The sequence below is a fragment of the Phyllostomus hastatus genome, unplaced genomic scaffold (assembly GCF_019186645.2).
Source record: "Phyllostomus hastatus isolate PE091 unplaced genomic scaffold, TTU_PhHast_1.1 phas_scaffold_78, whole genome shotgun sequence".
In the NCBI taxonomy this organism is placed as follows: domain Eukaryota; kingdom Metazoa; phylum Chordata; class Mammalia; order Chiroptera; family Phyllostomidae; genus Phyllostomus; species Phyllostomus hastatus.
Genome location: NW_025334041.1, coordinates 112,597,333 through 112,622,008, shown reverse-complemented (window position 1 = coordinate 112,622,008; position 24,676 = coordinate 112,597,333). Strand labels below are relative to the sequence as shown.

The 24,676-nt window shown below is 34.6% G+C and overlaps 1 protein-coding gene across 2 annotated transcripts in view; it reads right to left on the bottom strand.

Moving 5' to 3' along the window:
• HEATR5B (HEAT repeat containing 5B) overlaps nucleotides 1–24,676 on the bottom strand; it is a 70,544-nt gene that overhangs the window by 37,176 nt on the left and 8,692 nt on the right. For both annotated transcript variants that reach the window (XM_045827793.1, XM_045827794.1), the window contains exons 5-19: nucleotides 24,165–24,314; nucleotides 21,442–21,613; nucleotides 19,832–19,989; nucleotides 18,640–18,889; nucleotides 16,989–17,144; nucleotides 15,120–15,370; nucleotides 13,637–13,748; nucleotides 12,307–12,459; nucleotides 11,136–11,235; nucleotides 10,696–10,805; nucleotides 9,675–9,838; nucleotides 8,836–9,011; nucleotides 5,781–5,886; nucleotides 4,087–4,277; nucleotides 2,757–2,916 (exon numbers count right to left, since the gene is read on the bottom strand). In XM_045827793.1, coding sequence (XP_045683749.1) covers nucleotides 2,757–2,916; nucleotides 4,087–4,277; nucleotides 5,781–5,886; nucleotides 8,836–9,011; nucleotides 9,675–9,838; nucleotides 10,696–10,805; nucleotides 11,136–11,235; nucleotides 12,307–12,459; nucleotides 13,637–13,748; nucleotides 15,120–15,370; nucleotides 16,989–17,144; nucleotides 18,640–18,889; nucleotides 19,832–19,989; nucleotides 21,442–21,613; nucleotides 24,165–24,314 — 2,409 coding nt within the window. The remainder of the gene's footprint in view (nucleotides 1–2,756; nucleotides 2,917–4,086; nucleotides 4,278–5,780; nucleotides 5,887–8,835; nucleotides 9,012–9,674; nucleotides 9,839–10,695; nucleotides 10,806–11,135; nucleotides 11,236–12,306; nucleotides 12,460–13,636; nucleotides 13,749–15,119; nucleotides 15,371–16,988; nucleotides 17,145–18,639; nucleotides 18,890–19,831; nucleotides 19,990–21,441; nucleotides 21,614–24,164; nucleotides 24,315–24,676) is intronic.

Here is a 24,676-nt window from a genome sequence, read left to right as displayed (position 1 = left end):
TCTCCAAAATATATAAAGAACTTACATGACTCAACACCAGGAAGATGAACAATCCAATTAAAAAATGGGCAAAGGACCTGAACAGACACTTCTCCAAGGAGGACATACAGAGGAACCAGAGACATATGAATGGATGCTCAATATCACTAGCCATCAGAAAGATGCAAATTAAAACCACAATGAGATACCACCTCACAATGACCAAAATGGCCACCATTAACAAACCAACAAACAACAAATGCTGGCAAAGATGTGGAGAAAAGGGAACCCTAATATAGTGCAGGTGGGAATGCAGGCTGGTACAGCCACTGTGTAAAACAGTATGGAATTTCCTCCAAAAACTAAAAATGGCACTCCCTTTTGATCCATCAATTCCACTGTTGGGATTATACCCAAAGAATCCTGAAACACCAATTCAGAAGAACCTATGTGCTCTTATGTTCATAGCAGTGCTATTTACAATATCTAAGTGCTGGAAACAGCCTAGGTGCCCATCAGTAAATGAATGTATCAAAAAAACTGTGGTACATTTACACACTGGAATACTACACAGCAGAAAGAAAGAAGGAGCTCCTACCTTTCACCATAGCATGGATGGATCTGGAGAATATTATGCTAAGGGAAATAAGCCAAGCAGTGAGAGACAAATACCATATGATCTCACCAATAAAACAAACCTAATGAATAAAACAAACAAGTGCACAAAACAGAACGAAAGGCATAGAAACAAGGAACAGACTGACACTGACCAGAGAGGAGAGAATCAGGGGATAAGGGTGGAAAGAAGGGGAAGAGACCAGTCAAGAATCACATATGAATGATCCATGGACATGGACAACTGGGTGAGGACTGACTCTGGGAGCAGGGGATGGAATGAGTGGAGGAGGGCAAAAGGAGAAAAATCAGGACAATTGTAATAGAACAACAAAATCATTAACTAAAAAAATAAACAAATATAAAAAACTGAGATGTTAATATTTATTGAAATTTAATTTTTTAATAATCGAGCTAATATTAGCCTCTAATGTACAACATCAGAAGACAGGGGATACTGAAATATTTATGAATAATGAAAGAAAAGGACTGTGTGCCAGGTATAGTATAACCAACTAAAATATCACCTAAATGTGAAGGCAACAGAAGCTACTTTTTAGGTAAGCAAGGATTCCAAAAACATACCAATCAAGACCCTTTCTAAAATAATTATTGCTGGAGGAAGTTTTCCTAAGAACAAAGATCTCAAGATAGGAGTTGAGGGTACAAAAAAAGAAAACATTATTGAACAGTAAGTCTCCAGTAATTAAACTTAAATATACATAGACAACAATACAACTGTGAAGTATGATTTTTGAGTAGATTCTCAAAAAAGTAAGGAAAACTTAACAATTACTGTTGTACTATTCTGTAAAGATATATACTGAAATATTAGCTTTGAAGGGATGTATTTGATCCAAATTATGGTATAATGTCCTGTCATATAAAAACTATTTGGGGGGGGGGTCTCTTAGAGGAGTTTGGTTCTAAGAAATTAAAGCAAAAGAGAGCTGAGAAAGTGGTAAAGACGAAAGAAAAAAGAAAAGTAGCACCTATTCTTTGACATGAAAGAAGCAAACAGCAACTTCTTGTGTAGAATAATTTCATAACTGCATTGTTTTCTTCCAAACTAATATAAAACAGCATTTTTTTAAAAAAAGCAGTGTAATGTGTCTTAAGGAACAAGATTACTTGATTTTTATTTTTAATGCTTTCAGGAATTTTGTGCTTTACACAACTGGAAACCTTTACCAAGAAGTCAAAGGCAAACTAAACCTGTATACTAGACGCCTCTGGTGATTTAGTGTCCTTTACAATCCTGAAGGAACTCACTCATCAACTCAACAAACTAATGGCAAGTAGTAATGGAAATTAAACGTGTGAGTCCCAATATGAGGCTGACAAGTTGAATGCTGTTGCATTCATATATTCTTAATATTTTTAGGTGCTTCGATGTGAAGTGGTAAATCAAAAAGTGTAGTATATGTTTACATATGGGAAGCTCTTGACTCTCAATGTAGTTATTTCTATTTGTATTTAAGGAGAAACAAACAAACAAACAATTCAGACTACACTTGAAAATCCAACCAAAGACCCTGGACCTGTGTTGGGGGTATTAGAAGATGGGAGAGACAGAAGGCTGGTCATTAAAAAAAATTGATCAGCCCTAGCTGGGGTGGCTCAGTGGATTGAGCACCAGCTATGGATCAAAAGGTCATCAGTTTGATTCCCAGTCAGGGAACATGCCTGGGTTGTGGGCCAGGTCCCCAGGAAGGGGTGTGTGAGAGGCAACTGATCAGGTTTCTCTCCTTCTCATTCTCTCTCCCTTCCCCCTCTCTAAATTTTTTAAAGTACTTTTAAAAGTAATTTATTTTTTAAAAGTAAATAAATGAAATCTTTAAAAAAAATTGATCTAACAAATGTAAGAAAATGCAAAAGGGAGAAAGAACAAGTACAAAAGAAAATAAATAATAAAAAGAAAATATGTTTCAAGAAAAGTATGTGAAATGTGTTAAATTCCCAGAATAAGACAGTTTTAAGATTAAGTTAAAAAACAAAATCCTGTTAAACAGGATCACAAAGAAGTCTCGTGAAACAAAATGACAAAGGAAGGCCCTAACACATTTTTCCTACCAACCTATCAGAATCATTACTATTTGATATAGCAAATAATTTTCCTAAAACATTACTTAAACATTTCATAATAAAAATTAATATTATACCTGGACTTCAGAGGACGTTCCATCTTGTGCTAGAGCCAATAAAATGCTGACACTGGTCTTCAGGTGTTGTCCTGAGCCGATACCACCAACATAACGATGCAAACAGCCCAGAGCCAATGAATGCCCAGTCCTGGATACCACATCTCGAGCCGATTTCAACCTGGAAAAAAAGGGTGCTCCAGGAACTGGTTTTCTATTTCCCTATGACAATAACAAGCTTTATAAGCCACACAATAAAAGGGATTTATTCTGGAAATCACAAGACTACAATCAGGATTGCTCTCCTTCCACTCCCAAACAAGAGTTAATTTAATTTAGAATGGCTGGTTAAAGTGATACATTTCACTAAAGAGAAAGTATAAAGAGGAACCACAACTTCTCAGAACTACTGCTCACAAGCCCCATGTCCCTTCTCGTTAGTGATTATGACTTAGTTTGGTATAATTAGTACTTAAAATACGGTAACAGTTAAGAATGATTAATTTATATAACTGAAGTATTGGTTTTTGACCATTCTTGAATTTCACCTTCTCTACTTAAGTACTTGATTAACAAGCAACAGTTATTAATAACTGCACATTATTATCTTAATCATACTTATTTGGAATTCTGAGATCACTCTTTTTAATGAATATTAAAAGAAATCCTTAAAACCTAATGTTAACTTTATCCTCCGTTTGAGGGATAATTTAAGAGATGATAAACTTAGCAGCAGTTAGAAAAAGAATGACTCATTTAAAAAGGTTCATAACTAACAGAAAGAACAATGTGGGGGAACTGCGGGAAAAGGACCCAGAGCACCTCTTCAGGGCAGAGTGCACACAACTGAGGGAGATCCTATTAACACTCTTCTTGACTCCAGTATGTAACATTCAAAAGCTGGAACTGAAGCCTCACCACATTTAAAGTACCTCACAACTTAGCCAGATTCTAAACTTTAATTAACTACTGAAATAAAAATGAAGCCATTATGAAAAAAAAAAAAACCCACAAAATACTGTCACATGCTATACCATTTGTACAGTCCAGTCCAGTATATAACTACTGATTACCATATTTTTCAGACCGTAAGATGCACCTAGGTTTTAGAGAAAAGTAAGAAAAAAATTTTGAAGTCAAAAAATGTGGTAAAATATTTAATAACATAAATAACATAATATTTCACCAATGTAAATGTAAACCGAACTCAACAGCAGCATTAACAACCATTATTCCTCCTAAATTTAAGGTGGGGGGGGGGACGTGCATCTTATAGTCTGAAAAATACAGTACTTAAAAGACCTCTTTGTCTATATGAGAAACCTATTTGTTGGTAAAGAGACCCACTTACTTGTCAAAGCTATACTGGGCCATTCTAGCAATAAAAGTTGCCTCTCCAACCACCTGAGCCATCCTTCCAAGAGCTTCTCCTGCTGCACACCGTAGGATGGGGTTTGGATTGTCAAGAGCGCCCATAACCAGTGTCAAAGCAGATTTACGTACTTCCTCGGGTCCTAAAGTACTTTTGTTTTCAGCCAGGCCCTATGGGTTTTTTTTAAAGCAAGTCATAATTTACATTAAATAAAAAAAAAATGTGCTACAAACTTTGTAAATATACATATATCTTGCCATATTATTTTTTTCAGTCATCTTTCACATGCATATATTATGCCTAGAATCAATATCTGTTGATGGTAATCACTTTCCTAAACATGATTCAGAACATGATACATAACACAGCCATAGTGCAATCGACCCTAAAACCAACAATCCCTGAGGGTGTATCTATCTACACACTAATAATTAAAAGTTGCTTTTATCTATAAAGAACACTATATTAGTAAATCAACTGTTATTCAACTGATTGAAATTTACTATGACTTTAAGGAAGGCCTGATGAGTATGAAACTTTGATTCATTTATATAAAAACTCCAGAAAAGATAATTATGTCACAAAGAGTACACCCAACACATATCTAAAGGCTATGAGGCAAAAAAAAAAAATCAGTGACTTGAATGCTGATATAGTTTGTTCATCATTCTAAATATTAATTATCTCTGTTCTAGCTAAACCTACTGTCCTACAACTTAATTTACTCACTTGAGACCAAAAAAATCCAAGTTATGGTGCCTGGGAAAAATGTTTACTACAGCAGAGGCATTAGTGAGCATACTTATGAAAGGTATACTGTAGAGCAGTATTACAGTGGGTTCACTAGCTTTCCAACCACTGAGGAAAACCATGACCACCCCACTTCTTTTTTCAAAAAACTCAGTGTTAGTGTAAGTTGATGGTCTCTGAATGGGGCATATATTAATGGTTATATAAATGGTACAAACCTATGTTTCTACCAGTGCCCGTATCCCCTTTCCCTGATGTTTACAAAATATGATTTAATTCATGCCATTAACAACTTGTACTTGTTGCCATTTTACTTTAAAACAGTAATACCTTACAATAAGCTTAGTACCAAATAATATAAAAAATGTTCAAATATTCCATGAGAGGCTGTAGGCTGAACAGCAGTACAGTGCATGAACTCAGAGAGATATGTGAAACAGTTGTTATTTTAGTTTTTACATGTAGAAACTAAGGTTCAAAAGAAGGTTGCAGAAATCACCCAAGATATAAACCAAGTGAGTAGCAAGCCATGACACAATCTCTAAATGCAGAATCCTTTCAACTATATAACATAGCCTCTCCTGATTTATGGTCTAAACCACAAATCAAACTTAGCTTTATCTCATTAACCTTCAGTAGAATATCAGATTTCATTAGACATGTTTAAAAATTCTGAAAGAACTACTGGTATTCGTAAAATCTGATGGGTCAAATTGAAAGATTAACATTACTAAAATATAAAATGCTTATTTAATTACACTGAGCCCAATATGAAGTTTCTAGTAATTGAATTCAACTAATATAAAAACAGTTATCAAGTGATATACATTTAAACACCATAATAGTCTAGATATCCCTGCCTTGTTAAAAGCATTAATTAAAATCTTGGTTCAAAATATTTATTATGTTTTAAAAGTAAATACCTTAAGTGCACTAAGAACAGCAGTAAAAATATTTAGCTGCACAGCCTGCTGGCGGACACCTTTAGCTTGTTTAACACATTCAGCAAAGTGATCCAACATCTGTAGTCTGTAACAGTGGAAGAAAGATCACATTACCAAAACTTCTTACTCAAACATGGCTCAAAAAATCAGAGATAAGAGGAGTATGAGCTAATTGTTTAACAAATAATGCCTTGGCCATCTCATTTCTATCTCATTTCCACAGCCGGTCCAAACCAGATGTCCTCCTCCTGAATTAATCTAGGAACATGTAGTTATCAACTGGAACAAGAAAAAAGATTGAATACCGTTTCAATTAGGAAAATTAAGGCCATGATTTCAGTGGCCTTTAACATTAACACCAGCATCCAACAAAGTACCTGGCATACAGTAGGTGTTCAAGGTTGTTTTGAATAGAATAACAATCTTAATTATGTATTTGTGTGGAAGATTTTTAAGGCAGAAGTAAAAAATTGTGGCATAATTTTTTTTCAAATACTCTCAGAAAAACTAGTACCTCATGTCTTATCTTTGGAAACTAATAGGAAGTTTTTTTTTTTTTTAATTTAGCTTTGGTCAATTATTTGTAATGTAAAAAATCAGAAGTGAAATTTTTTATTTCTAAATTTTTAAATGAGACAATTAACAAAAATAAATCAGTAATTTGAGACTATTCTGATAAAAGAGAATGAGATCATTTCAGATTCTCCTAAAAAGAAATGGGGGCCCTGACCAGCGTGGCTCAGTGGGATGGAGTGTCGTTCCATAGACCGAAAGTCTGCAGGTCTGATTCCTGGTCAGGGCACATACCCAGGTTGCAGGTTTGATCCGTGGTCAGGACGTGTATGAGAAGGCAAATGAACTAACTGATCGATGTTTCTCTCTCCCTCCGCCCCCTTCCTCTCTCTCTAAAAAAAAACGTCATTGGGTGAAGATTAAAAAAAAAAAGAAATAGAGTTGGGCAAAGGAATCTAGGCAAGTTGGATTTAGTTCTAAGGTAACCACGACATAAACTAGGAATCAAAATCTTCCTCATGTCACTATTAGGATTTAAGCTCAATTTACAATAGGACATGGGTCTCAGGTCAAAGCACCCTTCAAAAAATCACATAGTTCCTGTCTCTAGTAAAACAATCCAGTTAGAGTTACTGGGGACTAAAGCTGACTACTTCTACACTGGCTCTGATGCACATTCCCATGGATGGGTGAAAAGGCAGGGCATTCATTACTCAAGGACACCTGTAAGAAGACACACACGGTCTCCAACACTACCGTTAAGCATCATTTGCATATACCAGACCTCAAATGCATAACTATTTTTTAAAATTTATTTACATTTTTTCTTACAAAATATTCATTTAATATAGCTTGAAAACTATTAACAAAAAGTTATTACCCAGACATTATGACACTCAGGGACATTCATTTTCTTTTAGGTCTTTTCCTTACGTATACCTATCTATACTTGTATACACATGTACATTTTTATGAATTTTAAAATACTGAACTAACATTACTTTTTGCTCTTTACTTTTTTCTTTTAACATAGTGTAGCGAGCATTTTGTGGTATCAAAACATTGTCTGTAGCCCTGACTAGGGTAGCTCAGTTGGGTGGGTGTTGTCCCAGAAAAGCGAAAGGTCACCGGTTCAATTCCTGGTCAGGACATATGCCTAGGTTGCGGGTTTGCTCCCTGGTTGGGGTATATGTGAGGGGCAACGTATCCATGTTTTTCTCTGGCATCAATGTTTCTCTTCCTCTCTTTATCCTTCCCTCCCCTTCTCTCTATAAATGAATGAATAAATAAATAAAACAAAACATTGTCTGTAAAAGGTATTCCAGCCTGTCAACTTGCCATAATTTATTCCTCATTCCTCCAGCACTGAGTATGTGTTATTTATTATATTTTAATAGAATTTATTTATTTTTACATCTCCTTGTTCCACAAAAGTGATTGACTATAATTAATTTATTCCTGGGTTCCAGTTATACCTCTCATAGCTAGTTGTATTACTTTGGACAAACCATGAAGTAATAGACCTGAATTTCCTTACATCTAAAACAAGGATATCAAAGCAGATGCTTTACAAGGTTCCTTCACATTTAACGTTCTTAAACAGTTAGATGGCAACCCAATATTCTTAAAGATATCTGGGTAAAGTAAAATTGCATATTTAAAAATTTCCCCTCAAATTAAAAAGTCATTAACCAAGTAACCTACACATTTAAAAAGATAACATGAATGTTATCTTTTCATATAAATATAATAAAGTTTTAAGGCATATTTTATAAAACAAATTATCTGTGAAAATCCTGCATTAATTTATTTTCCATCTTCCTTTTGGGAAAATGCCTATTAAATTTACGGACAATATCTGTGGACATAGAGTACAGAAAACAAAAAAGGTCCTATTAGGAAAAAAAAATAGTTACCTTAGTTTCCCAATTTCTAGACATGGATCACTTGACAGACAAAAGTTATTGGGGGATATTTCTTCAGTAACAAAAAGACTTACCAAATTGATGTCCCTAATTAAAAATATAATCAAAATCTACTTATAAAATGGCAAATAAACTATTATAGTGGATACCAGATGCTGGTACACAGGGTCAAATATTAAAAATAGTTTTATCACTGGTTGGTGTGGCTCAGTGGATTGAGTGCCAGACTGTGAACCAAAGGGTTGCCAGTTCGATTCCCAGGCAGGGCACATGCCTGGGTTGCGGTCCACGTCCCTAGCTAGGGGTACCCGAGAGGCAACCATACATTGATGTTTCTCTCCCTCTCTTTCTCCCTTCCTTCCCCTCTCCAAAAATAAATAAATAAAATCTTTTTAAAAAATTAAAAATAGTTCCAAACTATGTGGAATTTTTTAGATGCAATTTTTTATCATGTATTTGTCCCTTATGTTATTGAATTTATAAGCCTATTGTTTAATTAGTAATACACCTTATTGCAGAGTTACAGGGATGGGAAAAACTACTCTTTGGATATAATTCATATTTAACTAAAATTACCTGATTGACTTTATACTAACCGGTGTTTGTAAGAAACATGAGGAAACACTACACCAAAAAGAGCCACAGAAGCATCAATGACTGAAACTCCAAGAGGGAGAGGACCAGGCACCGCTTCTCCAGCAGGTATCCGTAAATAAATGGAGGAGGGGTCATGCTCCAGAGCCCCACTGCCAGATGCACTGTTTGGCTGGAGCTACAAAAGAATGACATAAAAATCATTCAAAATCTACTTTAGAAAATTCACTTACTAAAAATTGCACATCAAAAATAGAATGGGCGAGGAGGAGAAAATATTTAAAACCACAGAATAACTGAGTCTGAAAATTTTTAAGTACATAAAAATGTAATGTGGCCATTTAAAAAAGCCACCTGTAACAACTTATATAATGTTAAGAAAAGGACTGTTCATTCTAAAACATTTTTATGCTACCCACCTTAAAATGTATAAGCAAAGCAATATCAGAAAAAATTTAAACCACAGAAATTTCTTTAAAAGAAATTTTAAAGGTTCTAAATGTTCAACCTACTAACTCCCATTCCTCTACAACCTGTCAGAAAACAAACTAAAACAAAACAAAACACCAATAACCAAAAACCAGCTAAAACTGATTTTTGCCACAGACACCACAAGGTATCTAAATGCAAAGAATATTGAAAAAAGAGAATTTGTCAAATTCTAACTATTGCTGCAGGTTTACCTGTTTTCACTACTTACCCACAATTGGGAAGCCATCTTCAAATGTCTAAAAAAGCTCAATGAAAACCTTAGTCTACAATATTTTTTTAAATGATAATATGTAACAATACCACTATTTTCAAATAAGCAAGTATTTCAGTTCCCTGTATGGTTTCCTACCTGGTCTTCAATGGACTTATGATCAGTTTCTTGAAGCCAAGAACCAAGAAGAACACTGTCATCATAATGACAGAGGGATCTGAGGAGTGAAGTAGTTGTATTGGCTGAATTGTCAGTCAATGTGAATTCTGCCACCAGTTCTCTAAGAAGTGCGTTGAAAGATACTAAAAAACAGAACTTCAGATCAGATTAAGAAGAATAATTTTTAGGAAAATTACAATCATTGCCCACAAAGAGCAGCAACATGTTCACAGAAATAAAATTATTAAGTTCCTATTTCCTATTATAAAATGTATATTAAATACTTTAATGCTATTTATAATATGTAATAATGGTACTTTTTTTACTATTGCATTGTACCTTTTAGCCCAAATTATTTAAAGTAACCAAAAATCTCAAATAGAGAAAAGATTCTTTATTTTAAATATATTAAATATGACATGATTATTATATTACTAATTACCCAATGATATACAACCACTGAACTACAGCATGTCAAAATGGGCATGGTTAAACTGGAAACAAATCAATGACTTAATTTAACATTAACATTTTATATAACATTTAATTTCTGCAAAGTTCATTACTAGTCTACCTCTAGATTCCTAAATTATTACCTATATTATAATATATATGAAGCAGTTGAGGACAGTTATTAAAAGCATAGACTTAAAAGACGAACCAGCTGGGTTTGAATCCAACCTGTGCTGTCACATACTAGCTCTCAGATGGGGGCAAGTTTTATAACCTACATGTACCCAAGAATCTTTATTTATAAAATAGTGCTAATCACCCCATAAGGTTGATGTTAAAGTCAAAGATGTTAATACATGTGAAGGGCTTACAAAGGGGCCTGGGACACAGTAAGTGTTGTGTCCACAGTCTATACGAAGAAAAAGGAAATGGCTGCCTTCCTTGTAGAGTGTGTCAGTGGGGGTGCCATGGTCAGAACTCTATAATACTGAGGAAACTGGAAAGATACATTGGAAAACTTTTATCAGGTACCACAAGTTTTATTTACCTTCATATGTTTTTGGAGGTAATAAAGCCAAGATATCATAAAGTCTTAAACGGACCATTGCAGCACTAGCTTTCAGATGAGCTCCATGGGCTTTAATTACAGATGGAATGCTAAAATACCAAAAGTATGGTTAGTATCATCTTATTAGAATAAGTATTACTTATAACCACTTTTTTCAGCAATGTTTCAAAAGTACTGTCAAACTGATAGTACTTTGATAGGTATTACATTACCATTTCAGTTTATTTTGTGACCTTTACTGTCAGTAACAGAAACAATATAAAGTACAATTTTATTTCAGTATATATCATTAATGCAATTTAAAAAGTCACTTTATAAAAATAAGGTTTTATATATTTCCTATATGATACTAGAGGGAAGTACAATACATGACTATCAATATGTAAAATTGGATATTGCTTGTCATAATGTTTACTTACTGTGACATCATAGTCATGGCACATTCAATAGGGGTCATCAATTTTCTAATCACATCTTCCGTTAGGAGTTCAGGACAATGTGCAACAAAACTCCTCATTGCTAGATAAAATTTTTAAAAGGACAGATTTGGAGCAAGTTTTGTGAGGATCAATAAATTTATAAAATTATAGAAAGGTACCTATAATTCTTATTATAAAATATACGGTTCTAAAACCAGGACAAACAAAAGAAGAACTAATTGCAACTACAGAGAAAAATCATTAAGAAGACCTCGAAGAAGGACTGGCAGCAGAAATGGAGGGAGGGGAGATATCTGTTAGGGAGATTTCCACGAGCCGGAACTCAGAGATCTATAACCCTACATGAACCTAGATGATTACAAAGAAAGCAGTTTCAAGACAGAATCAATGGCCACAATGGCCCAGTGAGAAGGAATATGTTTATTGGCTCTTCAGCAATACAGCTAAGACTAAAGCAGCTCTTAGATGTATGAGAACAAAACTGACACCTTGCCCTGCCACTCTTATATTTGGCTCCCACAGTTTGAGAAAAGAAGCACTTTTCACCCTGCGATAAACCAAAAAAGAACAGGGTCACCCAGTGTAATTCTAGTTCCCAAATAAAACAAAATTTGAGCCTTTCCTGTAAGTTGCTGACTCCTGAACAAAAACAACTTTATTCATAACTTCTGTAATGCTGACATCTGAAAAAACATATCAATGTTTGCAGATTTGAAAATGATAGGAGGAAATAGCTGTTTGTCCATTATGGAAAGACTAACTGCAAACTCAGTAAACTTGGGAATCCTGACTTTCACTTTCCTGTAAACACCCACTAGGTTGTGTTTACCTGGTGAGCCAATGCTCCTCTGACAGGTGGGAGACTGCGGTAACTTGGAATGAGGAGGCTTGGGTTCTAGCTCCTGTTTTCACTAACTCTACTCTCCTCGGCCTCCGTTTCATTTTTATTACACAATTAGTAAACTGGTATAGGTTATTTATAAAATTTCTTTCTAAATCTAAAGAGCTACAAGCTTTATATAAACACATATTAGTTTACATAACAAACTTATATATTAAAATAAAAATCTGTAGTAGTGATTTTCTGTCAATTCACAAACATTTCAGTAATGAAATAATAGTCTGAAAGTGCATCCCTTTCAGTTCTTACCACATAAAGCGCCAGCACGGCCTTCCAATGTTACCTGCCAGGTAAAAGAATCGCCTCGGGCCTTCTCAGCCTCCAATTCCTTTAAAGAACGAGGGAAAACATTTCGCCACAGTAGTAACATCTTCGGCAGATGGTAACGAACGACAGATGGTCCTAACCAAGAAAAGGAGAATGCACAGCCATATATCTAGAACATACACTACAACAAAAAATTTTTAAAAGAGGCCCTTACAAGCTTTAACAATAGCTAGCATTTCACTCTATCTTTAATTCTAATACTAACATTTTCAAAACATTCTTATTTAGTAGGTAAAATATGTATCTACTAAAGCATTAAAAGTTCACTTAAAAAGTATCAATATTTTTAGCACAGAAACATAAAACAAATCCACAAAAATAATCTAAAACAAATTACCCAAATATATTCAGAATGGTGAATTACACATTATCAATGATAAAATATATCTGGAACACATTTTATGATGACTTTTCTATAAATATATGTACATAAACATATATATCCACTCCTATATGCACACATATATATTTTTCTACTTGGCAGGGGACTATATATGGTCAATTTATTTTTATACAGGTGCAGCATATTTAGAATTAAGAACCCATATTTACATTGCTAAGGAATTCATTTAACATATCACTTAACATAAATTTCTAGAAAAGTTACCGCTTTTTCTTTTCTTTAAAAAACTAGGTCAAAGCATAGTTGCCAAAAAACAGATGTTCAAAGTGGTAACTGCGCGTGCACACACACACACACACACACACACACACACACACACAGACTTCATAGCAGAAGCTAAACAAGTGAACCAAAGGGTGGACACACCTCGTCACAATAACATGTCTTTCTGTTCTACGTACAATGCTACACTTTGCCTGCATCTCAGATGTCTCATAGCACTTCAGAAAGTGAAGTACACAAGGATAACCCCAAGAAGGCAGCACTAACAATACAGTTTCAATGTGACATTATCACCCTACTAAAATTATATCACTGGCCTTTACTTTGGGGGATGAAAGGTGCCCCCCACACTCTCATCTCTCTTGATTAACACTAAGCTAGTCAGTGAGACCTTGGCTATTCTGATTGTAAAGACGAAACTCTGTTAACAACATTCTCATGAAATGTCTTCAAGCAGAAATTGCAAAAAAAGAGAAATATACCAAGAGATGGGAAAAACATCTTTACCATGTTATAATCTCATTCAGGGTCTTGAATGTGAAGTTTAAAACCTTTAAATTAAATTCTCTGTATTGTCTACTGACAGTTGTAGAATAACACAAAAGTCCTACTCAAATATAATTATACCTAAAGTCATAAGTGCTCCGAGTAGAAGCCATCCAGCCTGGGTGCGCTGTAAGGACAGCCTGCTGTTTTGGGCAGCAGTTCTTAAGAGATCTTCAGCAATACTAACTACCATCTGCAAAAAAAGTTAAAGAAATTGAATAAGAAAATGCATAGCTAATATACTTTATTAAAACAGAAGCTGTCCTTTTTTTGTTGTTACTGTTAACACATTTTTAAAAAGACAACATCACAACCCACTTAATCCCGACTGCACTGCTGACTTCGGGGACCCCAGCGTAGCGGTGAAGCGTGAGCTCTAGAGCCAGCCTGCCTGGGTGCTTCCCAGCTGTTGCTTCCTGCTTTCTGGCCTCGGACAAGTGAACGTCCCTGCCTCAGGTCCCTCACTGGCCACACAGGAATAAAAGTGCCTACTTCACTGTTTTGAGGATTAAATAAATTAACGCAGGAGAGCACTCAGAACAGTGCTGGTCCATGTAACCACATTACAAATATTACCATTATTATTATTATTATTATTATTATTATTATTATTATTATTATTACTGGCACTACTATCCCATATAAAACATTTGAAGTGCTATTATGTGCTATCATAATGAAGTCCTATTATGAAACTGCCATTCAGCTAATCTTATGGTGCTTAGAGTCTTAGAGAAGACAGAGGAAAAATGGGATGAAACAAGCAGCACATGATGAAATGACAAATAGTGTACAGAGGTGGTAGTGGTCAAAAAGGCTACCAAAGACTGAAGAGTTTTGAAGAGATTTTACAAAAGAGGTGGAACTTGAATAGGTAAGTTTGGTTCAGGTGAATGAACAAGAAGGCGGACAAAAATTCTATTGTAAGAGATTAGCCTGAACAAAGATAATTACATGGCAAAGGGAGATGGATGCCTAGGCTCAAGCAGTAGCTATGGAGCTCACAGAAATGAATGGACACGGGCCTAATGACCCAGGGCAAAAAGAAGTTAAAATCTAGCCCCAATCTGCCCATGTAGAGTTGCAAATAATATTTATAAAAATATTTAATATTCCTGAGAAGAAAACCTGATGGTAGTAGGACATACAATAGAAATGAAAAGAAAAGTAACTGATTCATAAACTCACTCAACTTTAATTATTATCAAAATGCTAAATACGGCAATAGCATATTCTCCTGACATTTTTTAATACAGCAGTGTGAATTTTATTTCTAAAAGCTGAAAGCTCTTACTTGTAAATAATGGTATTATTTAGGGGTTTTTCTCTAAAATAAATTATAAAGTATACTATACCCAAACAAATTATTATCCTATGTCAGAATTAAATGTCAAATTTTAATTAGGGTCTGTCAACTCTGTATTAGCAGAACATTGTTTTATATTACCATCGTAGGTCTGTGGTCTGTCTCCTGATCACCTAGTTCAACATTAAACACAGAAGGTGTTCCAATAAAAACTAAAGCCCACATGATAGTGCCTGCAAGTCTAGGATCTCTCCCTACCTTTCCCTTGGCATGAGGAATGCCCAATGGGCACTGATGAACTCCACCTAGTAATGCAGCCATTGCGAAACTGTATCCACTAACAGCTTCTGGTGAAGTTTTCAAGTTGTTGAGCCGTTCGGCACACCTGTCTAGAAACGGTGTCAACTGGAAAGGTAATGCCACAGCCACACAGCGCAAACACCATGCAGCAGCAAGCCGAGCAGCTATACTTGGATGAAGCAGCACAGAAGTCACAGTCTCCAAAAGTCCTAATAAAAAAAATACTCAAAATATTACTCTTTAATGAAGTCAAAGGATTTCATGAACTAAAAGACTATGTATTAGGTTGGCCAAAAAGTCCATTTAGTTTTTTCTGTAAAATAAAAGACTCATTTTTCATTTTCACCAGTAACTTGATTGATTTGGATATCCTAAGTATGTTGGTTATCTCCTGCTTCTAGTGGGTAGAGGCCAGGGGTGCTGCTAAACATCTTCCAATGAATAAAATAGCCACACAGCAAAGAATTATTTGGCCAAAATGTCAATAGTACCAAGAAACCTCACAAGCCACTTTTGACACATTCCATCAGTCACAGCAGGTTCTTATACACTGCAAAAATCATTTTCGGCATTTCAGTTGTGTTTTTATTACCTTTCTTTAAATAACACAGCATAATATGCTGAAGATGTTGCGTATCTTCTTCTACCTTCAACATTAAAATGGCTGCACACCACTGTGGAAAGCAGTATGGAGTTACCTCCAAAAATTAAAATTGGATCTGCCTTTTGACCCAGCTATCCCACTTTTGGAAATGTATCTGAAGAAATCCAAAACATTAATTCAAAAAATATATAAGCATCCTCATGTTCACTGCAGCATTATTTATAATCGCCAAGACATGGAAACAGCCCAAGTGTCCATCAGTAGATGAGTGGATAAAACTACTATGGGACATTTGAACAATGAAATACTACTTGTCCATAAAAAAGAAGAAAATTTTACCCTTTGTGAAGTGTAGATGGACCTGGATCACATTATACTAAGTGAAATAAGCCAGTCAGAGAAAGACAAATACCATTTGATTTCACTCATATGTGAAATCTAATGAACAAACTGAACTACAAGGAAAATGGCAGCAGACTCATATATGGAGAGCAGGATGACAGCTGGGGGCAGGGAGGTTAGAGGGTGGAGGGGTTGAGCAAAAAGGAAAAAGAACTCATGGACACGAAGAATAGTATGGTGATTGCTGGGGGTAGGGGAGTATAAGGGGGCTAAATGGTAATGGAAAAAATACAATAAAGATTAAATAAAATAAAATTGCACAAAATTTCACCAATTTTGATGTGTTTTTTTTTTTAAATGCATGCTGGTATGACAGCTGTCACAATACAATCTAACAAAATTGTTTTGAATGAAGTTAAAAACAACTAAGCACTACTACAGCCCTCATGTAGAAAAAACTAAACAAACTTTTTGGCCAACCCAATACAACACAATAATTTAAATTATTATGGTTTCACATAGATACTTTCAGAACTTTGCCAAAAACATATACATTACTTCATAAAAGCAGAGTACTTTAAAATAACATTTTCTACAAAGAACATAGTATAATTATATTCAATAAAATATAAGTGTTGATGTAAAATTAAATGAGGTATTCAACAAATTTTAGTCATCGACTTTTTTGATTTGTCTCCCCAAACTTTATTTCACCATTTAATTCAAGACTATCATAGTGAATTTTAAATTAAATAAAACTCAACAATGAACAATCTAAACTGCTAATTTCATGACAAGCAACCAGGCATTAAATATCAATTATACCCATAACTTTTAAAAACAGTGAAAAAATATATCAGCAAGTAACTGGATTGTCATACCTATAGAAGCTTCCTGAATCAGAGGGGAGGCAGTGGCGCTGAGGCTCTGCACCAGGCTCCCGAGCTCCTGCAGGGCACAGACCATCACGTGCTGGCTGGCTGCGATGTCTGCTGCTCCGGACTTGTTCTCACCGCTAGTGTCATTCACTACCGCTTCTGGAAATACGAAACCGTGTGCTTGATGAGCGTGAATTAAACTGTGATACAATTTTCTTGATCTCCACAATGACATTCTTAAATCATCCCAATTGATGCGTTAAAATTCTGCCTGCAGTTATTTCTCAGCAGAAAATTTGTGTAACTAATAGTGAAGTAATCTAAAAACCTTATTTAATGACTTCATGGTAATGCTTAAATACACGTATACTGAGATTTTTTTGTCTGCTCTAGGATAGTGCCTAATTTTAGCAAGCAGCAATGAACTGTAGGGTTCAAAAGCACAGAGTTTAGAGAAAGAAGACTTGGGTTCAAACCCCAGTTCCACCAGTCATGTTAGCTGTATAGCATTGGACAAGACACTCACCCTAAGGACTAAGTGCCTATTCCGAAGAGTACTGTCATGTTTAAACAGTCAATGCATATGAAGAATTTAGCACAATGCTACCCCCAACACACACTTAATAAATGTTAGCAGCTATTATTGTTACTTCTTATTATTACTGCTACTTTCAAGTACTGTAATATATTGGTATCATAGTATTGTTGTCAAACTGCTGACCAGAATATGGATTTATAAAGAAAGTGGCTTTAGAACTTCTTACTAGAATGTTTCTCAAAGTCCCCATTAGCTTTGTGCCCTCTCCCCTCACCTTTTAACTTCTACCCAACTTGATATATATTTAAGATAATACAGCGGTACATCCCTTTTCAAATTACTAACTGAGAATACATACTGCCTCATAAATTACAGATATATGGCACTGTATTTGATTGTTTTTAGGATTTTTTAATCAAATGGCTAATCTATATCCTTGATTAATAACTCAAATGACAATATAACTTTCTTACTCTTTTTGCATTCATTATGAATTAATACACTACAAAATTTATAATATAGAATAATAGAATACAACAGATTGTACTCTACATACATTAGAATACATTATGTACTCTAATTAAATACCTCTTTTTTGTTAGATAGTCCCGGACTTAAAATACACGAACTCTTTGATTGCTAGTCTATAAGCTGCCTGAAAAGCAGTTATCTGTATCTGGTTCACTATTTTACTATCACCATTTGGCAGTGTTTCTGGAACCAAAACATTTCTTCAATGAACCAATGTACAAACATATTTTAAGCTGTAAACCTAGGATGTATTGCCAATTTAACGTATCTAAAGACTTATATACCTCATTAATTTAAACACCCTTTAATTCACAATTTATTATTTTCAGTTAGCCCTGTACATTTTAAAAATGATTTGCTAAGTAAGGTATAAACAACAAAAACTATAACTAAACTACTTGTAAATTTATTCACTAAAAGTTTATGCTCCTTTAATATCAAATAAGGATACTCAACAAAAATGACTATCAAAACACTGCCTGAAATAAAAAGTATAAACTAATCAGATCTGTTACTATCTGTTGAGAATAATAATAAAGAACTAAATGACTTGAGAGTCAACAGCATTATTACATCAGTCCTTACCTACTGCTTTCATTTGTTTTCCAATAGCTTGGCAAATTTCTTTGGCAGCTGCAATCTGGGCTTTTTCACCCAGCAAACTGCCCACAGTAGCTCTCAGAATAAAGGAGACACACCGTCTTGAGTACACAGCCTCTACATGTGTTTGCGTTGCCCGAGGGTGGGAAACCAGATCCAGCACGTGGGACAAGAATGTAGCAAAGCTACGCTCCAACCACTGACCACCCAGTGTTGTGACAAAAACAACATATGCCTATAAACAGATTAAGGTACGACTTAATGTATACAAATAAATGCATATAACTGAACTGAAATGACAGATAAAGCAACCACAGAAATAAGTGATAATAGCATGCAAATGAATTATATTTGAGATTACAATAGAGAAAATTTAAATAATGAGACCTTTTTAGTATTTCTAGCATAGGAATTACTGGTAGAATTATCTTTGACTTAAAAATAGTTAAGACAATAGCTTCATGAAGAACAGAGAGTATAAAGGAGAAAAAGCTGAATCCATCCTGGTTATGAAGAATAAGAAAAATATAGACATAGAGTTACAAATCACTTGCTTTTGACTTTAAGATAAAAATGGTTACTTCTATTTACACTCACTTCAGGAATAAGAAATAATTGAAATGCTTTTGACTAAAATCACAAAGAAACATTTCATCTTATTAGGCATTAATTATTAGATCATAATTATAGCATCTTATTTGGTATTAATTACTACTTTAAAATTATAATTCCAGGTCAGATTTACTTTCAGAATTACATTGGTGATTAATCCAATTGGTGATTATGGGAAGCCAAAATATTAAACAATACTTTTAGCTACAGGATCATTGAACAAAATTAAAATCTAAACACCTCCAGCTACATAAATAACATTTCAATTACAACTGAATTATTTCACATCTGATTTTCTAAAAAGTAAGTTTTGAAAAAATTGTTAGATATTTATATAATCATAGTACACACAGGCTTATTTATATATCACTAAGTATCTACCTTTCCAGCAAGCATGTAATTTGAAGTTTAAATGTAATTCATTCATTTGATAAAATAAATGTTTTTGAAATAAATCAGAAAATATTAAAAAATCTCTTTGTGTGCACTATTACTTAGTAAGAGTGTTCTGTGAACTTTTGTAAGTGCTATGAACAGAATTCTTTCATAAGTATGTATTACAAACCTGTGTGACTCCAACCCTCACTTCGCGATTCACAGACCCTCCGACCTTTAACATTTCTCCTCCACTCTTTAAGAAGCCTGACCCTCCACGGAGAAATCCTGTGGCCATGAGTTCTAAGACTTCATCAAAAGTTGCTCGCTTCACATTCTGGCGCATTACTTTCAGGAAAAAAAGTAAATGTATAAATAAATATACTTTGTTATTAGTTAAATAATATTTTCTAATAATCCAGCTTTAAAATTCAAGTAATTATGTTTTAGCATACCTCAATTACCACAAAGGAGAAAAGGTCATTTAATTTTCCTATTATTTTAAAATTTACAATGCACTTGTAAAAATAAATTCAGTTTGTAGCAGAAATGCTACGAAGAACAGAGGGAACTAGCAATTTAAGTCAGCTCACTAACTCTATGACAAAAGTCTAGTAACGATGTAACCTGGGTATGTGTGACACGACAAGGACAGAGCATCCCCCCAGCAGATGCTGCTCCCTGACCACAGACAGCCTCATTCTCAAAGCTGAAGCAGACATGAAGAGACTCTGTTAAGGCCATGCTTCCTCTACAACAGTTACCGATGCATTACAAAGTCACTAACTACAACCGACTTGCCATCCCTAGCATATAGGTTCACATTTTATGAAGTTCTTTCACATGCAATAGGAAACAGAATCTTCACAAGAATTCCACGGGAGAGACATAAAGCTCACGATCAATTATGTAGGCTTTAGAATTTGACTGCCTGGGTTTTAATTGCAGCTCTGACACTTAATATTAATACTTAGTAGAACACAAATTATGCAACCTCTCTAAACTTCAATTTTCTTGTTTATAAAATGGGAATAACAACAATACTTACAATTCATAGGGCATTTGTGAAGATTAAATAAACAATTCCGTTATGTGCTTAAATCAACACCTGGCACACAGCACTTAATACATGTTACCTGTCATCATCATCATCATCATCTTATTCACAGATTGAAATTATTATTAAAGATGAAGACGACAAAGCCGGGGGTTTCACAGCTAATAAACCTAGGAGCTAGGACTTGGCTCCATAACACCTGATTCCCCTTCTGCCAGGCAGAGATGGAGTAGCGGTGGGGACAAGAGCAGAGCCGGTCTGCTCAGCGTGCACCCACTCTGTCCCCGAAGCCTATGAAACTGTGAGGCACAGGAGAAGTCACATGAAAAGTCAGTGCTGCCTCTGATTCTGCTTATAATCATAGTAAAGGAACAAATGAAAACCGATACTGTGCTACAAATGGGGACCCAGTCATCAGAGATTTAAAGTAAGAAAGCATATAAAGTGCCAGATTGCAATCCCTTGAACACAATACAAAATCTCTCATAAATCTTACTTGCTTATATGTCCAATGTACTTGCTACATAGTATCTTGTACATTATCATCATAAAAAAATGTCTTGACTATATCAAGAAAAATGTCATTTGGGTACTTTAATTTTATGAAGAAGTAGACAACTACCTAACAATTGAAATCCTTTAAAGTGATTTGCCTATAAGTAGTAACCCATTTAGAAGGAACCATTCCGTATACCTTCAACCGTCTGTTACAGTCTAGATCAGGGGGTGGCAAACAATGGTACCTGTTGCTTGTTTTGGCATCAGTGCCGTAGCCATGACTGTCCCTAAGAGTTTAGACACTGCCACTCGTACTCCATAGTTTGAGTTTTCCAAAGCCTTAAAGCAGAGAGTGGCTATGTTTTCCAGTTCAGCAGTCCACATGAATACAGCTTCATTCTGTAGTTCGAGTAGACACTGTAATTTAAAAAAAAAGAAAAGAAAAGTAAATTAAATCCTAAAACCTACACTTCCACAGATGGAGTAAAAAGAACCAGATTTACTCTCCTGAAAGAATCAAACTACATTTGACAAAATATATGAAACCACAGTTTTGAAGACACTGAACATCAGGAGTTATAAAGGATAGTGATCCTTAGGTCAGTGGAACAGAACAGAGAGCCCAGAAATAAATCCAAGACTGTAGGATCAATTAATATTTGACAAAGCGGGCATGCACATACAATGGGGTAAAGATAGCCTCTTCAACAAATGGTGTTGGCATTAATGGTAAAGGACTGAATGTCTTCCCCTAGGGATCGGGAACAAGAAATGATGTCTGTCCTCATGTTTTCTATTCAACACTGTACTGAAGGATCCAGCCAGTCAGTGGAGTAAGAAAAGAAATATAAATAAAAGGTATCCAGATTGGAAAAGAGTTAAAACTGTCTTTATTCATACAAAACATGATTGTCTACATAGACCATCTGACAGACTCTTAAAAAATCTGATCAGTTTAGCAAGGTTGGTGAATATAAGATCAATGCAAAAAAACCAACTGTTTTACTATATGTTACTAATAAACCATTAGAAATTTTTTAAAGTTTTATTTTTCCATTTATCTATCTATCTATCTATCTATCTATTTATTTATTTATTTATTTATGTATATGGAGAAGGGAAAGAGAAAGAGAAGGAGAAAAGCATCAATGTGTGGCTGCCCCTCGGACACCCCTTAACTAGGGACCTGGCCCACAACTCAGGCACGTGCCCTGACTGGGAATTGAACCAGCGACCATTTGGTTTGCAGCCCATGCTCAGTCCACTGAGCTACATCAGCCAGGGTGAAATTTCAGAAAGTTTTAAATCAATACTATTTAAAATAGTATAAAAATATGAAATACTTGAGGATAAATCTCACAAAAGATATACAAAACCTGTATACTGAAAACCACAAAATGTTGCTAAGGGAAATCAAAGAAGACCTAAATGAATGAGAGATATGTCATGGGTTGGAAGACAATACTGTAAGCTGTCAACTTTCTGTAAATTGAGCTATATTTTCAATTCAACCTGAATCAAAATCCCAGGATGCTATTTTTGTAGAAATTGATAAGTTAAAATTCATATGGAAATGCAAAGGATCTAGAATAACCAAAAGTATTTTGAGAAAGAAAAAGTTGGAGAGCTGATACCACTGGATTTAAGACCTATTGTAAAGTTATAATGATCAAGAAAGTGTTACTGGCATCAAGATAGATAATGACACATTATAAATATCTAAAAATAGACCTGTATTTATATGAACAGATTTGCAACAAATGTGGAAAGGCAAGTCATGAAGCAAAGATCATCTTTTCAACATTGTACTAGAATAGGGAATATCCACATGCAAAAAAAGAACTCTGATTCATAACTTACATTATATAAAAAATTAACTCAAAATAAATAATATATTGATTATAAAACTTTAAGAAGGAAACACAGGTGAAGCTGTGGGTTAGGAAAAGTTTTCTTAGTAACAACACCAAAAATAATCTGATAAAATGAACTTTAACAAAATTCAAAACTTCTCTGTTTAGAAAGGCATAATTTAGAGAGTGAAAACAAGCTGTAGACTGAGAGAAAATATTTGCAAATAATGTATCTGATACAAGAAAATATAAAGAACCTATAATGTACCCTTCAAAACTTAATAATTAGAAAACAACTCAATAAAACAATGTATAAAAGTTTTTAATAGTCTCTGCATCAAAGAAGATATTGATGGTATATAAACCTCTAAAAATATGCTCATCATTAGTCATTAGGGAGGTGCAAATTAAAGCCACAATGAGATACCTGTACATATCTATAAGGGCTAGAATTAGAATGACTAGAATACCAAATGTTGGTGAGGATGAGGGGAAACTGGAATGGTACAAGTATTTTGGAAAATAACTGACAATTTCTAAAAGTTAAACATAAATTTAGAATACAATCTAGCCATTCTACTCCTAGATATTTACTCATGTGAAATAAAAAGCATGCATCCATACAAAAACTTGTAACAGCTTTTTTTGTAATAGTCCAAACTAGAAGCAACCCAAATGTCTATTATAGGTGAAGGAATAAACCAATTGTGAAATATAATGAAATACTACTTAGCAATAAAAAGCAATAAACTATTAAATAAACATGTGTCAACATAGGTGTATTTCAAAATAAGTATGCTAAGTATTTAGCTTTCATATTTAGCTCCAGTACAAGTCACTGCAGCCCTGTAAGAAGTGGGATTTTCATTAGTCATTGTTCAGGTTAATAACACTTTTCTCATTTTCAGAAATCAATTTATATTTGTGCAGGACACTTTTGGCTAGGAAACCTTAATTTTCAAGACTCCCTCCAAAAAAAGAGCACATACTACATGATTCCATTTATACTGAATGAAATGAAAATAATCCATGGGGACAAAAGGTGCGCCACCATACTTTAAAACTTTAAAAGAACAGGCAGGATAAAGAGCATCATCAACGGGTCTAGTACCAACCTTGGCAACTGCACAGCGAACCGCCATAGACCTGTCAGTCAAGAGGGACCTGGCATTCTTGTAAATATCACGATGAGAAGAAGCGGCTGCACCACCTAGTCCGTTTAGAACTTTCTGTAGACTCATTAAGATTTCACTTCGCCCTTGAGACTAGACTCAAACATAAAGAAAACTTAAAAACTATGCTATAAAGCAAATTCTACGTTTAAACAACAATATACCAAACACAAAAGTTCTCTGGGCCTAATGCTCTTAGTCTAAATTGTACATAGTAAGTAACAAAAAAAATTAAGTATTCTAGAGAGTACCTGAAAGGTAAAAATAATTACTAAGTTCAATTAAATAGTATCTTTCTGAGAAATCAGGTTACAGCAAGTAAACACATTCCAATGTTTCCATAACCTGTTGAAGTACAATATAATGAAAATATAAAGACAAAATCAAAAGGCTTAGTATCAGATCTCAAGGATCGAAACTTTCAGAATGTGAAAGGTTAGGTAAAAAGCAGTTAA